Source organism: Vanrija albida (genome assembly GCF_041260175.1).
Source record: "Vanrija albida strain AlHP1 chromosome Unknown contig_4, whole genome shotgun sequence".
Classification (NCBI taxonomy): domain Eukaryota; kingdom Fungi; phylum Basidiomycota; class Tremellomycetes; order Trichosporonales; family Trichosporonaceae; genus Vanrija; species Vanrija albida.
In genome coordinates, this window is record NW_027191423.1 from 1,803,867 (window position 1) to 1,820,876 (window position 17,010).

At 65.9% G+C, this 17,010-nt stretch overlaps 11 protein-coding genes across 11 annotated transcripts; 5 read left to right on the forward strand and 6 right to left on the reverse strand.

Annotated features, from left to right (window-relative positions):
• Positions 1–129: 129 nt before the first annotated feature.
• Positions 130–1,915, reverse strand: Q8F55_005425 (uncharacterized protein; the record flags this gene model as incomplete). Its single annotated transcript, XM_069353914.1, has 3 exons — positions 130–1,083; positions 1,144–1,379; positions 1,414–1,915. The coding sequence occupies 3 exons, from the start codon at positions 1,913–1,915 to the stop codon at positions 130–132; spliced, it is 1,692 nt and encodes a 563-aa protein (XP_069208556.1).
• Positions 1,916–2,813: 898 nt separating this feature from the next.
• Positions 2,814–3,821, forward strand: Q8F55_005426 (uncharacterized protein; the record flags this gene model as incomplete). Its single annotated transcript, XM_069353915.1, has 1 exon — positions 2,814–3,821. One exon carries the CDS (start codon positions 2,814–2,816, stop codon positions 3,819–3,821), a length of 1,008 nt encoding a protein of 335 aa, XP_069208557.1.
• Positions 3,822–3,832: 11 nt separating this feature from the next.
• Q8F55_005427 (uncharacterized protein) lies at positions 3,833–4,965 on the reverse strand (the record flags this gene model as incomplete). The annotated part of the gene is made up of 2 exons (XM_069353916.1): positions 3,833–4,711; positions 4,750–4,965. The coding sequence occupies 2 exons, from the start codon at positions 4,963–4,965 to the stop codon at positions 3,833–3,835; spliced, it is 1,095 nt and encodes a 364-aa protein (XP_069208558.1).
• Positions 4,966–5,166: 201 nt separating this feature from the next.
• PBY1 (putative tubulin--tyrosine ligase pby1) lies at positions 5,167–7,197 on the reverse strand (the record flags this gene model as incomplete). Its single annotated transcript, XM_069353917.1, has 6 exons — positions 5,167–5,556; positions 5,591–5,824; positions 5,861–6,091; positions 6,131–6,314; positions 6,392–6,778; positions 7,028–7,197. The coding sequence occupies 6 exons, from the start codon at positions 7,195–7,197 to the stop codon at positions 5,167–5,169; spliced, it is 1,596 nt and encodes a 531-aa protein (XP_069208559.1).
• Positions 7,198–7,765: 568 nt separating this feature from the next.
• Q8F55_005429 (uncharacterized protein) lies at positions 7,766–8,331 on the reverse strand (the record flags this gene model as incomplete). Its single annotated transcript, XM_069353918.1, has 2 exons — positions 7,766–7,914; positions 7,950–8,331. The coding sequence occupies 2 exons, from the start codon at positions 8,329–8,331 to the stop codon at positions 7,766–7,768; spliced, it is 531 nt and encodes a 176-aa protein (XP_069208560.1).
• Positions 8,332–8,967: 636 nt separating this feature from the next.
• Positions 8,968–9,387, reverse strand: Q8F55_005430 (uncharacterized protein; the record flags this gene model as incomplete). Its single annotated transcript, XM_069353919.1, has 2 exons — positions 8,968–9,131; positions 9,165–9,387. 2 exons carry the CDS (start codon positions 9,385–9,387, stop codon positions 8,968–8,970), a joined length of 387 nt encoding a protein of 128 aa, XP_069208561.1.
• Positions 9,388–9,539: 152 nt separating this feature from the next.
• Positions 9,540–10,730, forward strand: Q8F55_005431 (uncharacterized protein; the record flags this gene model as incomplete). The annotated part of the gene is made up of 5 exons (XM_069353920.1): positions 9,540–9,542; positions 9,802–10,344; positions 10,376–10,489; positions 10,542–10,637; positions 10,674–10,730. 5 exons carry the CDS (start codon positions 9,540–9,542, stop codon positions 10,728–10,730), a joined length of 813 nt encoding a protein of 270 aa, XP_069208562.1.
• Positions 10,731–11,086: 356 nt separating this feature from the next.
• On the forward strand, positions 11,087–11,348 carry Q8F55_005432 (uncharacterized protein; the record flags this gene model as incomplete). Its single annotated transcript, XM_069353921.1, has 2 exons — positions 11,087–11,129; positions 11,167–11,348. 2 exons carry the CDS (start codon positions 11,087–11,089, stop codon positions 11,346–11,348), a joined length of 225 nt encoding a protein of 74 aa, XP_069208563.1.
• A 499-nt stretch (positions 11,349–11,847) lies between these two features.
• Q8F55_005433 (uncharacterized protein) lies at positions 11,848–13,784 on the forward strand (the record flags this gene model as incomplete). The annotated part of the gene is made up of 5 exons (XM_069353922.1): positions 11,848–11,901; positions 12,059–12,367; positions 12,423–12,524; positions 12,714–13,234; positions 13,277–13,784. 5 exons carry the CDS (start codon positions 11,848–11,850, stop codon positions 13,782–13,784), a joined length of 1,494 nt encoding a protein of 497 aa, XP_069208564.1.
• An 83-nt stretch (positions 13,785–13,867) lies between these two features.
• Q8F55_005434 (uncharacterized protein) lies at positions 13,868–15,076 on the reverse strand (the record flags this gene model as incomplete). Its single annotated transcript, XM_069353923.1, has 7 exons — positions 13,868–14,075; positions 14,120–14,420; positions 14,456–14,645; positions 14,702–14,775; positions 14,813–14,920; positions 14,961–15,011; positions 15,046–15,076. 7 exons carry the CDS (start codon positions 15,074–15,076, stop codon positions 13,868–13,870), a joined length of 963 nt encoding a protein of 320 aa, XP_069208565.1.
• A 211-nt stretch (positions 15,077–15,287) lies between these two features.
• Positions 15,288–16,989, forward strand: GAA1 (Glycosyl phosphatidyl inositol protein transamidase complex subunit; the record flags this gene model as incomplete). Its single annotated transcript, XM_069353924.1, has 4 exons — positions 15,288–15,409; positions 15,448–15,848; positions 15,886–16,047; positions 16,130–16,989. 4 exons carry the CDS (start codon positions 15,288–15,290, stop codon positions 16,987–16,989), a joined length of 1,545 nt encoding a protein of 514 aa, XP_069208566.1.
• Positions 16,990–17,010: the final 21 nt, after the last annotated feature.

The following is a 17,010-nucleotide window of genomic DNA, read 5'->3' on the forward strand; positions in this document are numbered from 1 at the left end:
TCGCGGGCTCATGAGCGCCGCCACCCCAATAGTCGCCCTCGCGCCGCACACCACCACTCCCGATGACAAGGCCGCCACCGCCTTGCTTGTCCCGGCACTGAACCGCAGTCTTGAAACTCTACACACACACTATACATACTGAAGGTCTGCCGTGTGGAAGGTGCGGAGTTTGCTCTTTTCCGGCGGTCCGCGGGTCCTGCGAAACCCGCCACTGTGCAGGAACTCCTGTCGGATGTCCCATTGCCTATAGTACTGATGGAGCGTCACGGGGGTTCGACGAAGGTCGTCGCCCAGCTTGACGCCGAGGCGGGCGAACTCTGCAGCGACGCGCGCGAACGCCTCGCGGTCCCCAGCGTGGCGCAAGAGCGTCGCCCACTGCTCGTTGCTCAGAAGGTCGGGGGAGGGTGCGGGGGGGCTCTTGCGGGGGCGGACACGACCCCACATCAACTCTTCAAACCGGTCGGCCATGCTGATACAGGGCACGGGGTAGGGAGCTGCGCGGCGCACAATATCCCCTATCAACTCTGCAGGGAGGTCGGCGATGCCGGTGCGCGTGCCCCCTGGCTTCGCGAGGAGGAGTATCCGCGCCAGGACGAGCGAGCGGAACGTCTGGCCGATCATCGGCCAATCCGGCTGCCGTTGGAAGCGGTAGTTCGTTCGAGCAACGGATGCCCATCGCCCTATGGAGCTTGCTGGGTGCTCGCGGTACGTCCCGGTATCGTAGCCTAGCTGTTTGCGTGCGCGTACCCCCACCTTGCCAAAGAATGATACGATACCGGTGGTGTCAAACCAGCGCGGGTGGGACCAGTCCCACTCCTTCACCCACGTCACGCGCACCTCATCCATGTCGATGGTGTGTGGCCACGTGGAGAAGAAGGGCTGTACTTTGTCGAAGATGTCAGATGACAGAGACTCTGAGAGGCTGTAGGCTGCAAGCCGGCGGGGGCGGTACTTCAGCCGTCCGACAAGCGTGGTCACAAACGCTTCGAGGCTCGGGAACAGGCCGGGGTCCTTCAGCATGAGGGTGAGCGTGTCGAGGGGGCTGCTATTGAGGGCCTCCAAAAATGCCTCAAACTCAGAGTCCTGGGCGGTCAGCGCTTGCTGGGGTGGAGAGGCAGAGGCAGAGGCAGAGGGGATACTCACCAGCCCAATGTGGGTGACGCCGTAGAAGTGTGGCCTGCCGGTCATCTCCTCGCCTTCGGGAAACCTCCAACCACTGGCCATCTGGGGACGGTCCTCCTCTGCGAGCTCGGTGAATACGCTCCGAAACTCAGTGAAGGGGTCGGCTCCTTCATCGCCGCCTTCGGTAGGATTGGTGCTCGGGCCCCAATGGAGGTTGGGTGACGGCGCGGCGGCAATGATCTCGACACGGGTTCGGGCTGGAGTCAGCATGGGCGGAGCGCTAAGCCATACGTAGTTTCTGTCCGGAAGTGTGGTCGGCGCGGAACGCGGCACGCTTAGCTGTGATCTCTTGCGCCTTCAACTCGACGACGGCGAGGTCGGCTCGCGAGACCAGGCGCCAATCTGAGCCCGGCACCTGGTCGACCCCCTCGACGTCGCCCCCAAGCTCCAAGATCTCTTCCCGCTGCACACGATAGCCGCGTCCCCCCCTCGACATGACAGCGACGAACGGGAGCCCGCGCTCGGCGCAGACCTCGGCAAGCCCCGTGCCCGTGCCCCCGATGAACATCTGGACGACCGTCTGCCCCGGCTTCAGGTCGCCGGACGCGCTCGCCGCGTCGAGCATGGCCCGCGCCGCGCGGGCCTCCAGGTTCAGGTTGGGTAGTAGCGGTTCGACTAGGGCTAGGAAATTGTCGCCTATGTCCCCGTCAGGCGGGAATTCGAGCAGGTACCTGAGGATGTCGACCACCTTGCCGACCAGCGTTTTGGCCGCCGACCCAATGAATGGTAGCATGGTGGTGTGAGAAGAGATCAAGGTTGTAGATGGAGTGTTTCTTCCAGCGCACACCGCACCCCAAGCAATAATGATAGCGGCGTGCTACATGGCGATAGAGAGAAGCAGGAAGATGCCTCGTCACTCGACACGTCGATAACTTGGACTGGTGGAGGCGGTACGAGCTGCGACGGCCTGCCAAGCCCGCCATTGTTTCAGTGTTGTTGTTGTCGTTGTACGTCATTGTGGTCGGCACGATCATAACTACTGGGGTCTCGTCGGGTTTCTGCATACCGTGATGCAGAAAGAGGCGAAGAATCTTGGGCCGCGACTTGGGCTCGTTGGCCTTGAAAGGTTGTGGGTGCGTCACTTTGTGTGGCCACAAGCGGCGATGACAATCGTCCACGCGCTGCCCAAATCTGGAAGGGTGTAACCATCCTCGAGGTTTACATCAGCCAAAGCCACTTCCAAGACAATCAGTGCCGTCTTGGAAGCGCATGCATCGCCGCGCCCGAGCACCGTAGTGAGCGCCCCGCCGCCGGAGGCGCCTATGATGGCCGTGCATCCACGTCAATGCGCGTATAGCCACTGGAAACCGCTGAAACGTTATCAGCGGCCAAATTCCATTCCTCGCGGTGTGTGGTACCTCGACCTTGAGCTCTGCGGGGCCGCTTGGGGCGCGGGGAGCGAGCGGGGCAAGCAGGGGGGTGAGCATGCCGAGGAGCGCGAGACGATCTGCAATCTGCACAGTGGGTTAGGAGTTGAAGAGTGTCGTCGCGAGCGGAAATGCGCAAATACGGCACGAATCCGATTGTTGTGACTCGCGTCGGGCCGGGCGAACGCCGCGGGCCAGATGACGTCTCGGCCACAAAACCTCGCCGACCTCGGCGACCCTCACCTCCCAACCCACACCACCACAATGCCAGTCCTCGCCTCAGCCGCCGACGCGATAGGCCGCACCCCGCTCGTGCGGCTGGACCGCCTCACCACGTCCCAAGGGCTGCACGGGACCCTGCTCGCAAAGCTCGACTACCTCAACCCCGGGGGCTCGAAGAAGGACCGGCCCGCGAAGGGCATCCTCGACGCGGCTGCGGCGTCGGGCGAGCTGGCGCCGGGGCAGACCGTCGTCGAGCTGACCTCGGGCAACACGGGCACGGGGCTCGCCATCGTCTGCGCGGTGAGGGGGCACCCCTTCGTCGCCGTCATGAGCCGCGGCAACTCGCCCGAGCGCGCGCGCATGATGGCCGCGCTCGGGGCCGAGGTGGTCCTGGTCGAGCAGGCGCCTGGCAGTGTGCGCGGCCAAGTCTCCGGCGCGGACCTCGCCCTCGTCGAGGAGAGGGCGAGGCTGCTCACTGCAGAGCGGGCCGCGTTCCGCGCCGACCAGTTCAAGCACGCTGGCAACGTCCAGTCCCATATCGACGGGACGGCGCAGGAGATCTGGGACGACACGGCGGGCGAGGTCGACGCGTTCGTCGACTTTGTCGGCTCGGGCGGCACGTTCGCCGGCACGGCGCGGCGGCTGCGCGAGCTCGACCCGAGGATCCAGTGCTTCGTCGTCGAGCCGGCGCGCGCCGCGATCCTCGCCACTGGGCTCGCTGAGGAGCCCGAGCACCCGATCCAAGGGGGCGGGTATGCGATGAAGGACCTCAAGTTCCTGCGCGATGTCGAGGTCGACGGGTTCCTCCAGGTCTCTGGGGACGAGGCGCGCGCGCACGCCCGCCTGCTCGCGACGACCGAGGGCATCTTTGGCGGGTTCTCGTCGGGCGCGAACCTCGCCGCGGCGATACAGGTGCTCCGCCGCGAGGAGATGCGCGGCAAGACGGTCGTCTTCGTGGTCTGCGACTCGGGGCTCAAGTACCTCTCCACCGACCTGTGGCCCGAGTTGGTGGACGCCGACGCCGTCGCAGAGAAGCTCAGTACATTATAGCATGCATCTATCTACCACCCGAAGAAGACGGCGCCGGTGCGCACCACGCCGTTACCCCACCCCTCGTCGTCGTCCTCGGCCCGCCCCGAATCGGCCGGGACCTCGCGCATCGCCCCGTGCTCCCAGAAGAAGCCGCCGTCCGCGAGCCACTCTGCGCGCGCGTCGCGCATGCCCGCGCCGTTCGCCGCCGAGCTCGCGAGGCCGCGCGCCGCCCGGCCCGCGGAGCGCGGGTCCTCAGCGTACGCTATCACCCTGCCCCACTGGGCGTCTGAGAGTGCGCCCGCGTCGCCCGAGGCATGCCGCACGACGAGCACCACCAGCTCGTGCGGAAGGTCGAGCAGCCGAAACTCCGCCCCTCCCGACCTCGGCATAGCGGTGAGGAGCACGCGCGCGGGCGGGAGCACTCGCCTCACGGCGGCCCTCACGCGCTCGCGATACCGCGCGTTGCGCCGCAGCAGCGCGTTGACGCGGTTCACGGCCAGCCCAGAGCTCGTGGACGGGTCGCGCGCCTGGTCGCACGCGCACGGCGGGAAGCGGGTACACTGCGCGCGGTCGAGGCAGAGGTCGCTGACGGAGGGGTTGCGCCGCAGCCCGTCCGCGAGCCGGTCGTAGTCTGCCGTCGTGAAGGATGTGCTGAGGCGCAGCCACTCGAGGCCGCGCGCGGCTGGGCCCGCGAGGAAGGAGGCGAGCGCGGGCACGTCGGCCGACTCGAGGGGGTTGGTGATGCTCAGGACGCGGAGGGCGCGCGCGTCGAGGAGGGAGAGCAGGCGCTCGTAGTATGGCCGCGTGGTGCTGCTCTCGCCTGTGGGGTCGGGCACGGAGAAGGAGAGGTCGAGCTTGGTCAGGCGCGAGGCGTTGAGCGCGGCGACGACGTCGTCGAGCGCGTGTAGCTTGGTGTGAGTATGGGGAGGGGGAGAGTCAGACGCACCGAGGCGAGGGGCACGATGCGCTCCGTGTATGCGCCGCTTGGCTTCGGGTCGCCGAGCGAGGGGAGGGCGGGGACGAGCGGCTCGCGCGGCGGCGGGAAGCGCTCGAGCGGGGACAGCGCAGAGCCGCTCCCCACGCCGGCCCACTGCAGCTCGTCGGTCTGGGCCCATGCTTTCAGCCCGATGGTGAGCTCTGCGCTGGGTTCGATGTCGCCCATCGAGTGTGGAGAATGTTGACATTGTTGGAGCGATGAGGTCGGTCGGGCTAATGACGTCGGCACGTTCGGCAACCCCTCGGCTGTCGCCGGCAACGCCTCGCCCGACACCACGGCGGCCCTCGCCAGCACAAGCAATGCATCGATGCAGCTCTAACCCCAAGACGCAAGACAGGACACGCAAGACAAGACACCACCTCCCCCCTACGCCCAGTTCCCCCGCACCTCGCCCTGGCCCACCAGGCGCCAGTCCCAGCGCTCCTCACCCAGCTCCATCGGCCCCTCCTTGACCTTGTCCTTGCCCTGCTCGGCATCGATGCCGAAGAACGGCGCAATCGACAGGCGCACAACGCCCTTGAACATCTCGAGCAGGCGCGGGCGGAGCACCTCGCCGGACTGGTGGAAATCGGGCGACGCGTTGAACTCGAGCAGCGTCACGTCGGGCACGGCCAGCGCGGGGAGGGACGTGTCGAACGCGTCGCCAGGTGCAGGCACCGCGGGCGTGCTTGGCGCCGTGATCGGCGTCGGCGTCGTCGGCGTGCTCGAGCCGTCGGTTGATGGCGGGTGCGACAGGATGAGGTCGACGCCGAAAATCTGATGTAAGCATGTGTCTCACACTTCCACCCACCTCGAATGCATTCGGCATGAGCTGCAGCCCGAACGAGCCGCACTCGACACCAGCCTTGACGGCCTCAGCGACCACCTCGCCGACCTTTGCAAACGTCGCGTCGAGCCACTCGCGCGAGACGGTGCCCTTGGGCGAGTAGCCTCCGTCGCTTGATGACAGCGCCGTGAGGCCTTCGAGGTCCCAGAAGAGCCGAACGAGGTCTTCCTGAGGCACGGGCGCACCGAATCCGTCCGTCTGGCGTAAGCGATGATCGTCACACTGTGTACTCACCTGGAGGCACGTGTTGGTCAGGTGCGGCCGCAGGTCCATGGGCTCGCCGTCGGCTGAGCTCGTGGGAGGGGCATACAACGCACCCGAGAACAGCGCGAGCATTGTCCGCGACAGGTGCACAGTGTAGCTGCCCGTCACAAGCACATAAGCACGCAGGTGGAACTTTTGTCCCCGTGGTGGTGCGCCGGGGTGCTCGAGCAGATCGAACAGGACCGGGCGGGGGAGGTATTCCTGGGATGTGAGCGCGTGCGCAGATCGCCGGCGACTCACCTGGATCACAAAGTGCCTGAGGTGCGAGGTCTGCACGGCCGTTCCCTCGTCCTTGTCCTCGTCGTCGTCATTCAAGGTGACTGCCTTGGTGCCGGAGGCGAGGCCGCTGCCGTCATCTTCGCCGTCCTCGGCGTCCTCAAACTCGTCCTCGGACTCGGGCTCAAACTCTTCAAAGATGTCACGGCTGCGGGAGTGTCGCGTCAGGTCTCCATCTCACTGGCGCTGTTGTGACCGCTCGGCCTCCACCACGCCCCCACTCACAGCTCGTCCTCCGTCGAGAACAACCGGATCCCCTGCGCTCTGTCGGCGAATCCAGGCTTGAGAATAAACCAGCGCTTCTCGTCGCCGTCGCCCTCATTGAGCTGCATCGCCTGCGCGAGCTCGTACAGGTCGTCGAGGAGGAGCTCGTCGAGCTCGTCGGCAAACTGAATGTCGATCGTCCACCCCTTTGGCATGCCGCCGACGCCGCCATTCTCAGGCGCGGCGAGGACGCTCTTCTCTCCCCGGTGGTCGGCCTTGGCGAGGTACTCCTGGACGGTGGCATGCAGCTGGTGTTTCCGGATGAGCGCCTTGCGGTAGATGTACGACGAGATCTGGTACGACGGGTCGGCGTGGGGTTTGTCGAACGTCATGAGGTCGTAGTCGGCCCTGGGGGGTGAGCATGGGCACCAGCTGCAAGCCACAAACACGGCACAGAGGGAATGGGCCGTCAAAGGAAGGTGAAGAAAAGTGACCAGAGCCTCCTCTCCTGGAGCATGCCTCCCCATGGCCCACACACCTCACCCAGCTGCCTAAGCCCATACCGGCAGCTGGAGAAGCCTCGCCGGACCTCCCACTCCATGCTCGCGGCGCTCGCAAGGTACCTCCCCCCCCTCCACTGCCCCAGCGCCAACTCACCATTGCAACCTCGGCGGGTTCTTCTCGTCCGGCGGCAGGACCGTGATATTCACCGCCGGCAGTGTCGCTGCCAGCGCACGCAGCAGCAGCGTCTGGGTGTACGGCGAGGGAAAGTTGACAAACGCCGTGAGCGGGGCGGCGCGCTCGTCGTCCGAGTCGTCGCGCGACATTGTGTAGTATGAGGCAAGTGTAAACAAGTGTGATGGGTGTTTGACAAGTGACTGCCGATGCCGTTTGTCTCTCGTGTCTCGTGTCTCCTGTTGCGTTGCGCGTGTCGCCGTCGTCGTGTCTAGCCGAAACGAGCAATGGGTAACGTTACCGAGCAGTTTGCGCGCAGGAGAAGTGAGTAGGAGTCGAGCGACGAGCAATCTGAAACGGCCGCTGACATTGTAAAACTGGATAAATCTTGGCACCAAATGGGTGGAGGCGGGGGTGATGGGCAACAATTCAAATCAGACTCAAATAGTATTACAATATCGCCACGTGGAACGATTAGAAACGGCGAGAGGTTTGTAATGAGCAGCGACAGCAATGACGACAGGTCGGCCATGACGGCGTGTATCAGGCAAGGAGGACCTGTTGGTTGTTGCGAGCGGCCGGGGACCGACCCGCCGCGCCACGGACATGACCAGGGCGCGGGGGGAAGGCTTAAACGGCGGCGAGCTCGTAGTCGGCGTCCAGGCGAGGCCGACCATAAGGACACCGGCTTGAGGAGCAGCAGGGTGCTGCGCTTGCGCGCTAGCGCTTGCCGTCGACAAAGGTTTCCTCGCTCTGGCGCTTGTCTTTGTCGGCGCCGTCCTCCGAGTCGTCCTCCGCGAAGAGGGGGGTGCTCTCCATCTCCACATCGTCCCCCGAGGCCGCCCGGGCGGCGGCAGCTCTCCGCTGGGCTATCCGTCAGCATCGCCTCTCACGAGGTCCATACCTCTCTCGTTGGCGCCATTACAGCATACGGCAATGATGCAGACCAGCAGGCCGAGGACGCCGAAGCCGGCCAAGACACTCCCGACAATAAAAAAACCTTGTTGGGTGGCGGTGTACGACCCCGGCGCGGCGGAGCACACCTGGCCGCTGCTGGCGAGGATGTCGGTCAGCGTGTCGTTGCCCGTGGCCGCTGCGGCGAGACACTTGTTCCACTCTCCGAGGCGCTTGGCCATCAAGTTCTCCCCAACGCCTTGATGTGGGTCCTCGCGGAAGGCGCAGGTGTGGCCGCCGAGCCAGGTGCCCGACGCCGCCAGGCAGCAGCGGAAGCCGATCCGGGGGACGGAGAGGGTACAGTTGACTGCCGACTGGTCGCTGAGGGACATGGCGCGGGGTGTGGGCGGGGGTGGTAGTGATGAAGCGGGTGGTGTGAAGTCGAGTGGGAGAAGAGGATGGATGCGAATGAATGCAATGGCTTGTTGCCGGCTGCTCGGCTGATAGCACCGCAGCATCCTCGCATCCTCTTGCACTCCCGCGCCCACCCACCGACCCGCCCACCACTTGCGGTCGAATGCTCCGGCCCCTTGTCGCTCAGAGTACCAGAGTACGTCGGGCGCGCGCTCAACAACCACGTCAATGCCACGCAAGACAAAAAACGGCGTTCATAGCAAACAACACAGGAGGCGGCAGCGTGCTCGCTCGCCTGAAAGGCTACAACTCGAATAATCAAATAACATTGCAAAATCGTCTCAGGGGCCATTAGAAACGGCGCCGAGAGTTGGAGTGGGTGGCAAAATGGCGCAGCCGACAGAGGTCGCCGTTCCACGGCGCGCCGCAGTCCAGGCGGGCCAGTTCGTTGGCAGGCCTGGTACGTGGCGAAGAGGCCCAGGACGCGGGCAAGGCGCGGACACCGGCGCCGAGCGCAGGGGAGAGCACGAGCGAGGTCGGCTCTGTGCCGGCCTGGATGGCGGTCTGCCAATCGCAAAGGATGAGCAGCAGTTGGGGACGGCACCGTTGGCCTCCTACTGCTTGCTGTGCTTGCTGTCGGCCAAGGTCTCTCCGCTCAGCCGCTTGCCGTCGGCGCCGCGCCACTCGCCGTCCTCCGAGTCGACGGCCGTGAGGAGCGAAGCTGCCTCCATCTCGACGTCCTCCGAGCCCTTCTCGGCGGTGCCGCGCTTCGGGGGGCCTGCCCGTTAGCGACGCCTAACGCGGTACGTACAGCACTTGTGCAGCAGAGCGAAGAATCCAATAATGCCGAAAAGACTTCCAAACATGATACCTAACACCATGACCAACGTTCTGTTCGATTGCTGGTCCCAGGTGTACCAGCCGGGGGCGGCAAAGCACACCTGACCGCTGTTGGCGACGAGGTCGGTCAGCGTATCGTTACCTGCTACCGCTGTGGCGAGACAGCTGTTCCACGCCGCAAGCCGCTTGGCCATGGGGCTCCCCCCCCTTCGTAGATGATGTTGGGACTTCGCGGAAGAGGCAGGTCTGGTCGTCGACCCACGAACCCGACGCGGCGAGGCAGCAGCGGAAGCCGATCCGCCCGACAGCGAGTGTGCAGTTGACCGCCGACTGGTCGTCTAGGAGCATGGTGAGTGGTAGTAGTGTAGCAGAGTTGAAGGTCGAGAGATGTCGACGGCTCCGACTCGCTCGATGGAGTCGAGGGGGTGGATGGTGGCCCGGTTCGCTCGGCTCTCGGCCAAGCCCGAAACCAGCCAGCACCGCATCCTCATCGTCATCATGCCCACCCTCCCCATCCCGCGCCGACCACCCAGAATGTCCTCCACCCCGCTCTCGCTCGAGCGCCGGCTCAAGGCAAGCATGCTACGCACAGCGCCGCTAACAGGCAGATGCGCGACGGGCGCACGATCCCGCAGTTCGGGCTGGGCGTGTACGACATGTCCGGGCCCGAGACGTACGGCGCCGTGCGCGCGGCGCTCGGCGCGTCCATCACGCACGTGGACACGGCAGAGTGGTACTACAACGAGGCGGACGTGGGGCGCGCGCTCGCCGACCACCTCGCCGAGAGCGGCACCGCCCGCTCAGAGTACTTTATCACGTCCAAGCTGATGCACAACCGGGGCTACGAGGGCACGCTGGCCGACCTGCGCGCGTCGCTAGGGCGCGCGGGGCTCGACTACTTCAACCTGTACCTCGTCCACTCGCCGATCGGGGGCCCAGCCATCCGGAGGGAGGTGTGGCGCGCGCTCGTTGACGCGAAGAAGGAGGGGCTGGCGGCCTCGATCGGCGTGAGCAACTTTGGCGTGCGGCACCTCGGCGAGATGGTGGCGGCTGGTGTCGAGCTGCCGGTCGTGAATCAGATCGACCTGCACCCTTGGATGCGGCACGAGGACATTGTCGCTGCATGCGAGGCGCACGGCATCCTCCTCGAGGTGGGTGGGTGCTGGGGCTCGCTGACGATAGGCATGGGCGCCGCTCGCACGCGGGCTCAAGTTTGACGACCCGGTGCTGGTTGGCATCGCGCAGAAGCACAAGCGGGACAAGGCACAGGTCCTCCTCCGGTGGGGCCTGCAGCATGTGGGTTGGGGAGGGGAGAGTGACGCTGGGACATGGAACTGACCCCCGCTAGGGCTTCATCGTCATCCCCAAGTCTGCCTCGCCGGCACGCATCGTGTCCAACGCGAATGTGTTCGACTTTGCGCTCGACGACGAGGACATGGCGGCGGTGAGTGGTGGGTCTGGAGCTGCTGACCAACGCCAGCTCGACGCGCTCGACGAGTATCTCGTGACGGATTGGGACGTGGTCGATGTCGAGTAGGGCGGGGTGCTGGCTAGGTGCTGGCGACAGATGTATAGATGCTGGTTGCCGTGGCAGCTTGAGGCTGCGCTCCCACCATGCGCTGCGCCGTGAGGGGTACGGTACACTGCACCTCCGTCGAGCCGTGTCTCGTGATCTCGCCGACTCCACCGGGGTGGACTAGCGCGGCGCAGAGAGGCACCGCCGAGCTCCCATCACTGAGGCGTACGAGCCATTTATAGCTGCGACAGACCAGGAACACAGACAGAGGGTGGGAGGGTGGGGCTTATCGCGACACCGCGTGGTGCACAACCTGCGCTCCCCGTCGATAAAGCCTTCACCCTCCCCCAGATGCCCCCGCCACCAAGCACCACACCATGCTCCTCACCTGGACCGTCCTCCTGCAAGCCGGCGGGCCGAGTACGTCTTCCCACCCCCGCCGGCTGACGATGCCCAGACGCCACGCCGCGCGCGCGCCGGCTCAAGCTCCCGCTCATCCCGTACCTCCTCGGCATCGACTGGCAGCTGCAGGTGGTCCGCGAGGGGCGCGACGCGTTCGACGAGGCCGAGTGGCTGCAGCGGCCGGAGAGGGGCGCGGGGTTCGAGGAGGACGCGCAGGGCCGCCTCCTCGTGGCGTAGGCAGCCGAGATGAAGCCGATGGACGCTGGAGCCGAGGGCTGGAGACTGGCGAGGTGCGCGAGATGGGCGAGGAGCGGGGTGCTGCGTCCGATGGGAGATCTAGCGGCGCCGAGGAGAGGTGGCTTGATGCTCGGCGCGGCGCCACGAGTGGCGAGCGGGTCGCACGTCGCCATCGAGCACTCGTCCGACCAAGTCTTTGCCACTTACCTCTATACCACGATGCCTCGACGTCGACCGCTGCATGCTCCACTATGCATCTAAGCCCCTCCCATCAACGGACAGCTGTTACACGCCGCGCCGCCCGTTGACCAAGGCCGACCCACCCACCCCACCCAGCGCCACACGCCGCCCGCCGCCGCCGGCTGCGCCCCTTCGCGCACTGGGCGCAGCGAGAATCGTCCAACGGCGAGTACAAGTATGCACCCTCGTCCTCGTCTTGTCCTTTGACTCTCTCGCTCTCGCTGCATCGCACTCACTCTTACTCTCGCTCGACGACGACATGGAGCACCCAGAGGTCGTGTACAACTACACCGAGACGGTCGACCCCAACCTGGTGAGGAGGGCTCTCCCGGAGGGGGTGCGCCGAGCGAGCGAGCACTGACCGTGTCGTGTGTCCCCGGCCCTCGTCCATCCCATCGACATCCCCATGTCACCTCCCCCACCGCTCGCCGCCTCGCCGACCGCCCCCCGCGCTCGCTTCGCTAGCGCAGACCTGCGCAATATGCCAATCAGCCCTCGTCGACCCCGTCACCACCGCGTCCTGCAAGCACACATTCTGCCGCGACTGTATCACGCGCGCACTGGCGCACAACCCCTCGTGCCCGATCGACAGGAGCGCGCTGACGCTCGCGTCGCTGCACGCGTCCGAGCCGCTCGTGCAGCTCATGCTCGACGAGCTCAAGGTACGCTGCGACGCCGAAGCCTGCGGCAAGGTCATGGAGCGCGGGCTGTTGCTCGCGCACATACGGAGCTGTACCGCCGGTGTCGTGACGTGCGGGGATGAGGCGTGCGGCTTGAGTGTGAGTTGAGATGGTGGCGGGGGAGGTGGCGGCGAGGGAGGGGCTCACTCCGCAGATGACGCGCCACCGCATGCCGCACCACCGCGCGTACGAGTGCTTCCAGCGGCGGATGGAGTGTGGCAAGTGCGGCATCGTCCTCACCTTCAAGGAGGCCAAGGTGGGTGTGGCGAGACGCAGCCAGCTGACCCCAGGACGGCGAGCACGAGCACCGCGTCGCCGATGGGACCAAGTGCGAGGCCTGCGCGCAGGCGAGTAAGTACCCCCCGCGAGCGCCACTAAGTCAGTCTCCACCCCGGCCCACCTCCACCGCTGGGTGTGCCCCGCCTCGCCCGTCCCATGCCCACAGCAGCCGCGCGGCTGCTCTGCCATCGTCGCGCGCTCCGAGCTCGAGGCGCACATGGCGGCGTGTCCCTTCGAGCTGCTCTCTGGCTTCTTTGCCTCGAACGACGCGCGGATTTCCGCCCTAGAAGCGCGCCTCGACGAGCAGGGGCGGGAGAACGAGAGTCTACGGGCACAGCTGTGGAGCGTGCGCAGGGAGATGTACCGGCCCCCCGCGCCGTGGGAGTATGTCGCGCCGGACGAGGCGGCGCGCGGGCCAGAGGCACCCGAGACCCCGACGTTGGAGTCGGTGGACGGCACGCCGGGCAGACCAACCACTCCCCGCGCCACACGCCCCCCGCCGCTCGTGCTCACCCCCGACCGGTTCGCGCCCGTGCCGATGCAGCCCAGCCTCAGCGCCGCCTCGGCCGAGTGGGTCGTCGGCAGGCTGTCGGACAACGAGATGCGCGACGAGGCCATGGTCGCGCTCAGAGACTGCGTCGTGCAGCTCGCGTCGTGGCTGCAGAGCAGCGACCGCCGGAACCAGGTGTAAGTGGCGCCGTACCCCCAAGATCCCAGCTCACCCCGCAGCCGCACCACGACCGAGAGCCTCCGCGTCATCGAGCAGGTCGAGTCCCTCCGCGCCATCGTTTCCACCATGCGCAGGCAGGTCATGACCGAGCGGCCTGCGACGCCGCGGCGCCAGAGCTCGGACCACTACCCTCCCCTGCCTACCCCACCGCTCTCTACCCAAGCGAGCACGGCCGACCACGTGTCCGACGTCGACGAGGTCGAGCTGAGTATCCGCGAGAGCGTAGTCTTCTCGGCGCAGGGCGTCAACCCCCGCTCGGCGGACAGCAGCTTTGTAGCCACGGCCGAGGCGACGCGCTCGCCCCGCACGTGGACGGGTCAGCCGTGTGCGTTCCCCCCGCCTGAGCCGACGCGGCGAGCGAGCATGACGCGCGGGGGGAGGGCCAGCACGTCGTTTTCTAGGCCCGGGCCGAGCCGCCTGCAGCAGCTCGGCGCCAACCTCCTCATCCGCATGCAGCGCGACACGACGACCAGCACAAGCACCGAGCGCGACCGCCGCTCGGCCTGATCCCACTTCCACTCGACCCGGCTCCCATTCGCATCATTCACGTACCTAGACGGTACACAGTTGTACATACATGCATCACTACCTCACTTCTTGGGCTTGAAGAAGCCTGCCATCATGGACCGTTGTGCGCCGGTCGTGTTCACCTTTTTGAGCGCCTCGACGCCGCGCGATGTCTCCTTGACCGGCGCTTTGCGCTTGACGCCCTTGTCCTTCTTCTCGTTGACAACGGGGGCGGCCGCAGCCGCGGCGGCTGCAGCGCGGTTCGCGTCGTGTGCCTCGAGCGCAGCGAATCTGGTGGGTCAGCTATGATCATCCGCGCGATGGTAGCTACCCACTCATACGTTGCCACGAGGGTCGGCAACAGCGTTGGGGGGAGGAACTGCGCGACGTGCTCAATCGCAGCACGATTCCGCGCCGCCTGCACGAGCTCCTCCTCTACCCCGGCACCCAGGAGACCATCACGCCCAAGCCCGCGGACCAAGTGGTCAAACTTGTTGAACTGCTCCGGCGACGCCAGGAGGTCGACCTTTCTTCTCAAGACGCGCACAATGGCGTCAGTAGACGGGCGGTAGTACGTTTGCCCCTTGGCCTTCTCTCCGCCTTCTGGTGGCGGGGACGGCGGCGCGGCGTCCACAGCTGGCGGGTTAGCATTGAAATGCGCCGTCACCCACATCGCTTGTCGCAGCATGCCTTGAAGGCGCGCCTGAATGCCTTGAGCTGCACGAGGCGCTGCACGTCGGCGTTGTAGGACTCGACGGCGGCCGAGGGGGAGAAGGCCGGCTTGAGCGCGAATGCTGAGGAGCTCGACGCGGTCGCGAGTAGGTCGGGTAGGGGCTGGAAGGGCGCTGGGGCTTTCGCGCTCTGGTGGTCAGCTCACTATCCAGAGGTTCATAGCTGAGGGAGCAGAAAACACCCACTGGAATCAGGTCAAGCGCGATGGGAATGGCGAGGAACAGCACGTCGAGCGGCTGGTGGACGAGCATTGATCCGGCTGGCGGGTGAGCTTCTCCCGGACGTCAGGCACCCACGCGCAATCGTGTCACCGATGAACCATGTCCTTCCCTGCGCGCCGGACACCTTGGTCACTTCGCTCAGCCCCGCGCCGTCGGGGTGGGAGAGGTAGAGCTGCGGTTGGCCTGGGGCGTGAGCTGCAGATCATGGACGGGGTCAGCTCACCGGTCCGTGGGTGCGGGAGGCGGAGGTACTCGCCCCTTGCGTCGAGCAGGTCTGGCGTCAGCTGTGTAGTGGTCGACTAGCTCACCCTCCTTGATCACTGCGATGTATTCCGTCATGTCGAGCAGCAGCAGCGCAGAGCACAGAGTCGTCAAGAGTCGTCAAGAGTTGTCCAACAACAACAACAAGAAATGCGACGCGTCAAAAGTCAATGTAACGAACGAGACGCGCCGTGCCTGGGCGGAACCAAAAGTCGCCGACGACGACGGCTGATGACGATGGGCTGCTCAAAGTCGTCCATCTCGACCTTGTACTCCCCCAACACGCGCCATGAGCGACAGAATACACGTCCCGACAGCCGACCTGACGCCCGAGCAGGCCAAGCTCGGCGCAAAGCTCGACAAGCGGCGGCGCATCGTGAACCTGGTGTGGGCGCGGCTCGGCGCTGTCCGGTACGTCCCCCTTCCCCCATCTCCGGCTGACGCGCCAGCGCGCTGCTAGCCGTCATCGGCGTCGCATGGCTCTTCGCCCTCCCGCACCCCGCGCTCTGGAAGCACACCTTCATCGACGAGCACGCCCTCCAGCCGGCCCAGGTCACCATCTACTACGACTGGGCGCAGGTGTTCCGCGCGGACAGGTACCTCGCCGAGGTGGAGGCGCTGCGGGACGCGAACGCGACGTGGGCTGAGCGCGCCGACTTTCTGTGCGCGAGCTTTGGCGCAGCTGGCGTGAGTGCGGGCAACACGACGTCGGCCGTCTTCGCGCACGTCACCCCGCCGCGCAGCGAGGGTACCGAGGCGATCTTGGTCTCGGCCAACTGGCTCAGCCGGAACGGCGAGGTCAACGTGCGCGGCGTGGCGCTCCTGCTCAGCCTGGCAGAGTTCTTGCGGGGTAAGCTGAGCTCGGAGGGTCGAAAGCTTACGCCCAGCGCAAAACTACTGGGCCTTCGACATCTTCCTGGTCACTGGCGACGGCTACCTCGACGGCCTCAACGACTTTACCGAGAGCTACGCATCGCGTGCCAACATCTGGACAGCGCTGAACATTGACTACCCGTACCACTCGTTCTCGCACCTCGGCGTCTTCTTTGGTGAGTGGGCTGCGACTGGGCTGCGATCGTGGACCCGTCCGCCCTGCCTCACGCAGTCTGACACTCACACTCACACCTACAGAGGGCACAAACGGCCGCCTCCCCAACCAAGACGCGGTCAACTCGGTCCTCCATGTGGCCAAGTACGGCGTGTGGGTCGACTCTACGATCCACGACCTCGACGAGCGCCCGCAGGCCAACTACCGCTTTGGCGCGAAAGCCCTCCTCGATCACTTCAAGTACATGGCCCTCGGGCGCCCGTCGGCCGCGCACGGCCTGCTGGCCAAGCACCGGATCGACGCCGTGACGATGTACGGCGTGCCGGCCGAGGGGCCGCACGGGTTCCACACGATGGGCCGCATGGTCGAGAGCACACTGCGCGCGTACAACAACCTCCTGGAACGCCTGCACGCGTCCTTCTTCTTCTACCTCCTCCCGCACCCCGACTACTTCCTGCCCGTGGGGCACTACCTCCCCGCAGCGGTGCTCCTCGGCGCGAGCGTCACGCTCGGCGGGTTCGACTGCCCGGACCCGCTGGCCGGCGCGCTGTGGGCCCTGCCCGCGTTTGCGCTCGGCCTCGTCGGCTGGGTCTTCCAGTCGTCCCTGGTGTCGGTTGGCGCGTTGCTCTTGCCCAAGCCGAAGGGCGACGCCCGGGCGTCGCTCGCTTCCCTCGCGCACCTGTTCTACGGCGCCCTCATCCCCACCCTCGCCATGGTCAACTTTCCCCAGGCGGTGCTTCTTGCCGCGCTGGTCATCGTCGCGCTCGCCCCACTGCCACGGTGGGCGCGCGCGCCCCTCGTGTTCCTCCACCCCGCGCTGCTCGAGTACTACGGCGGCATCGACCTGCGCGCCGAGTGGCTGCAGTTTGGCAACGTCGCCTGGCCGGCAATCTTTGCCATCTGGATCCCGCTCCAGGCCGTCTCGGACATGATTTCTGTATAGATAGACCATGCATCGTACAAA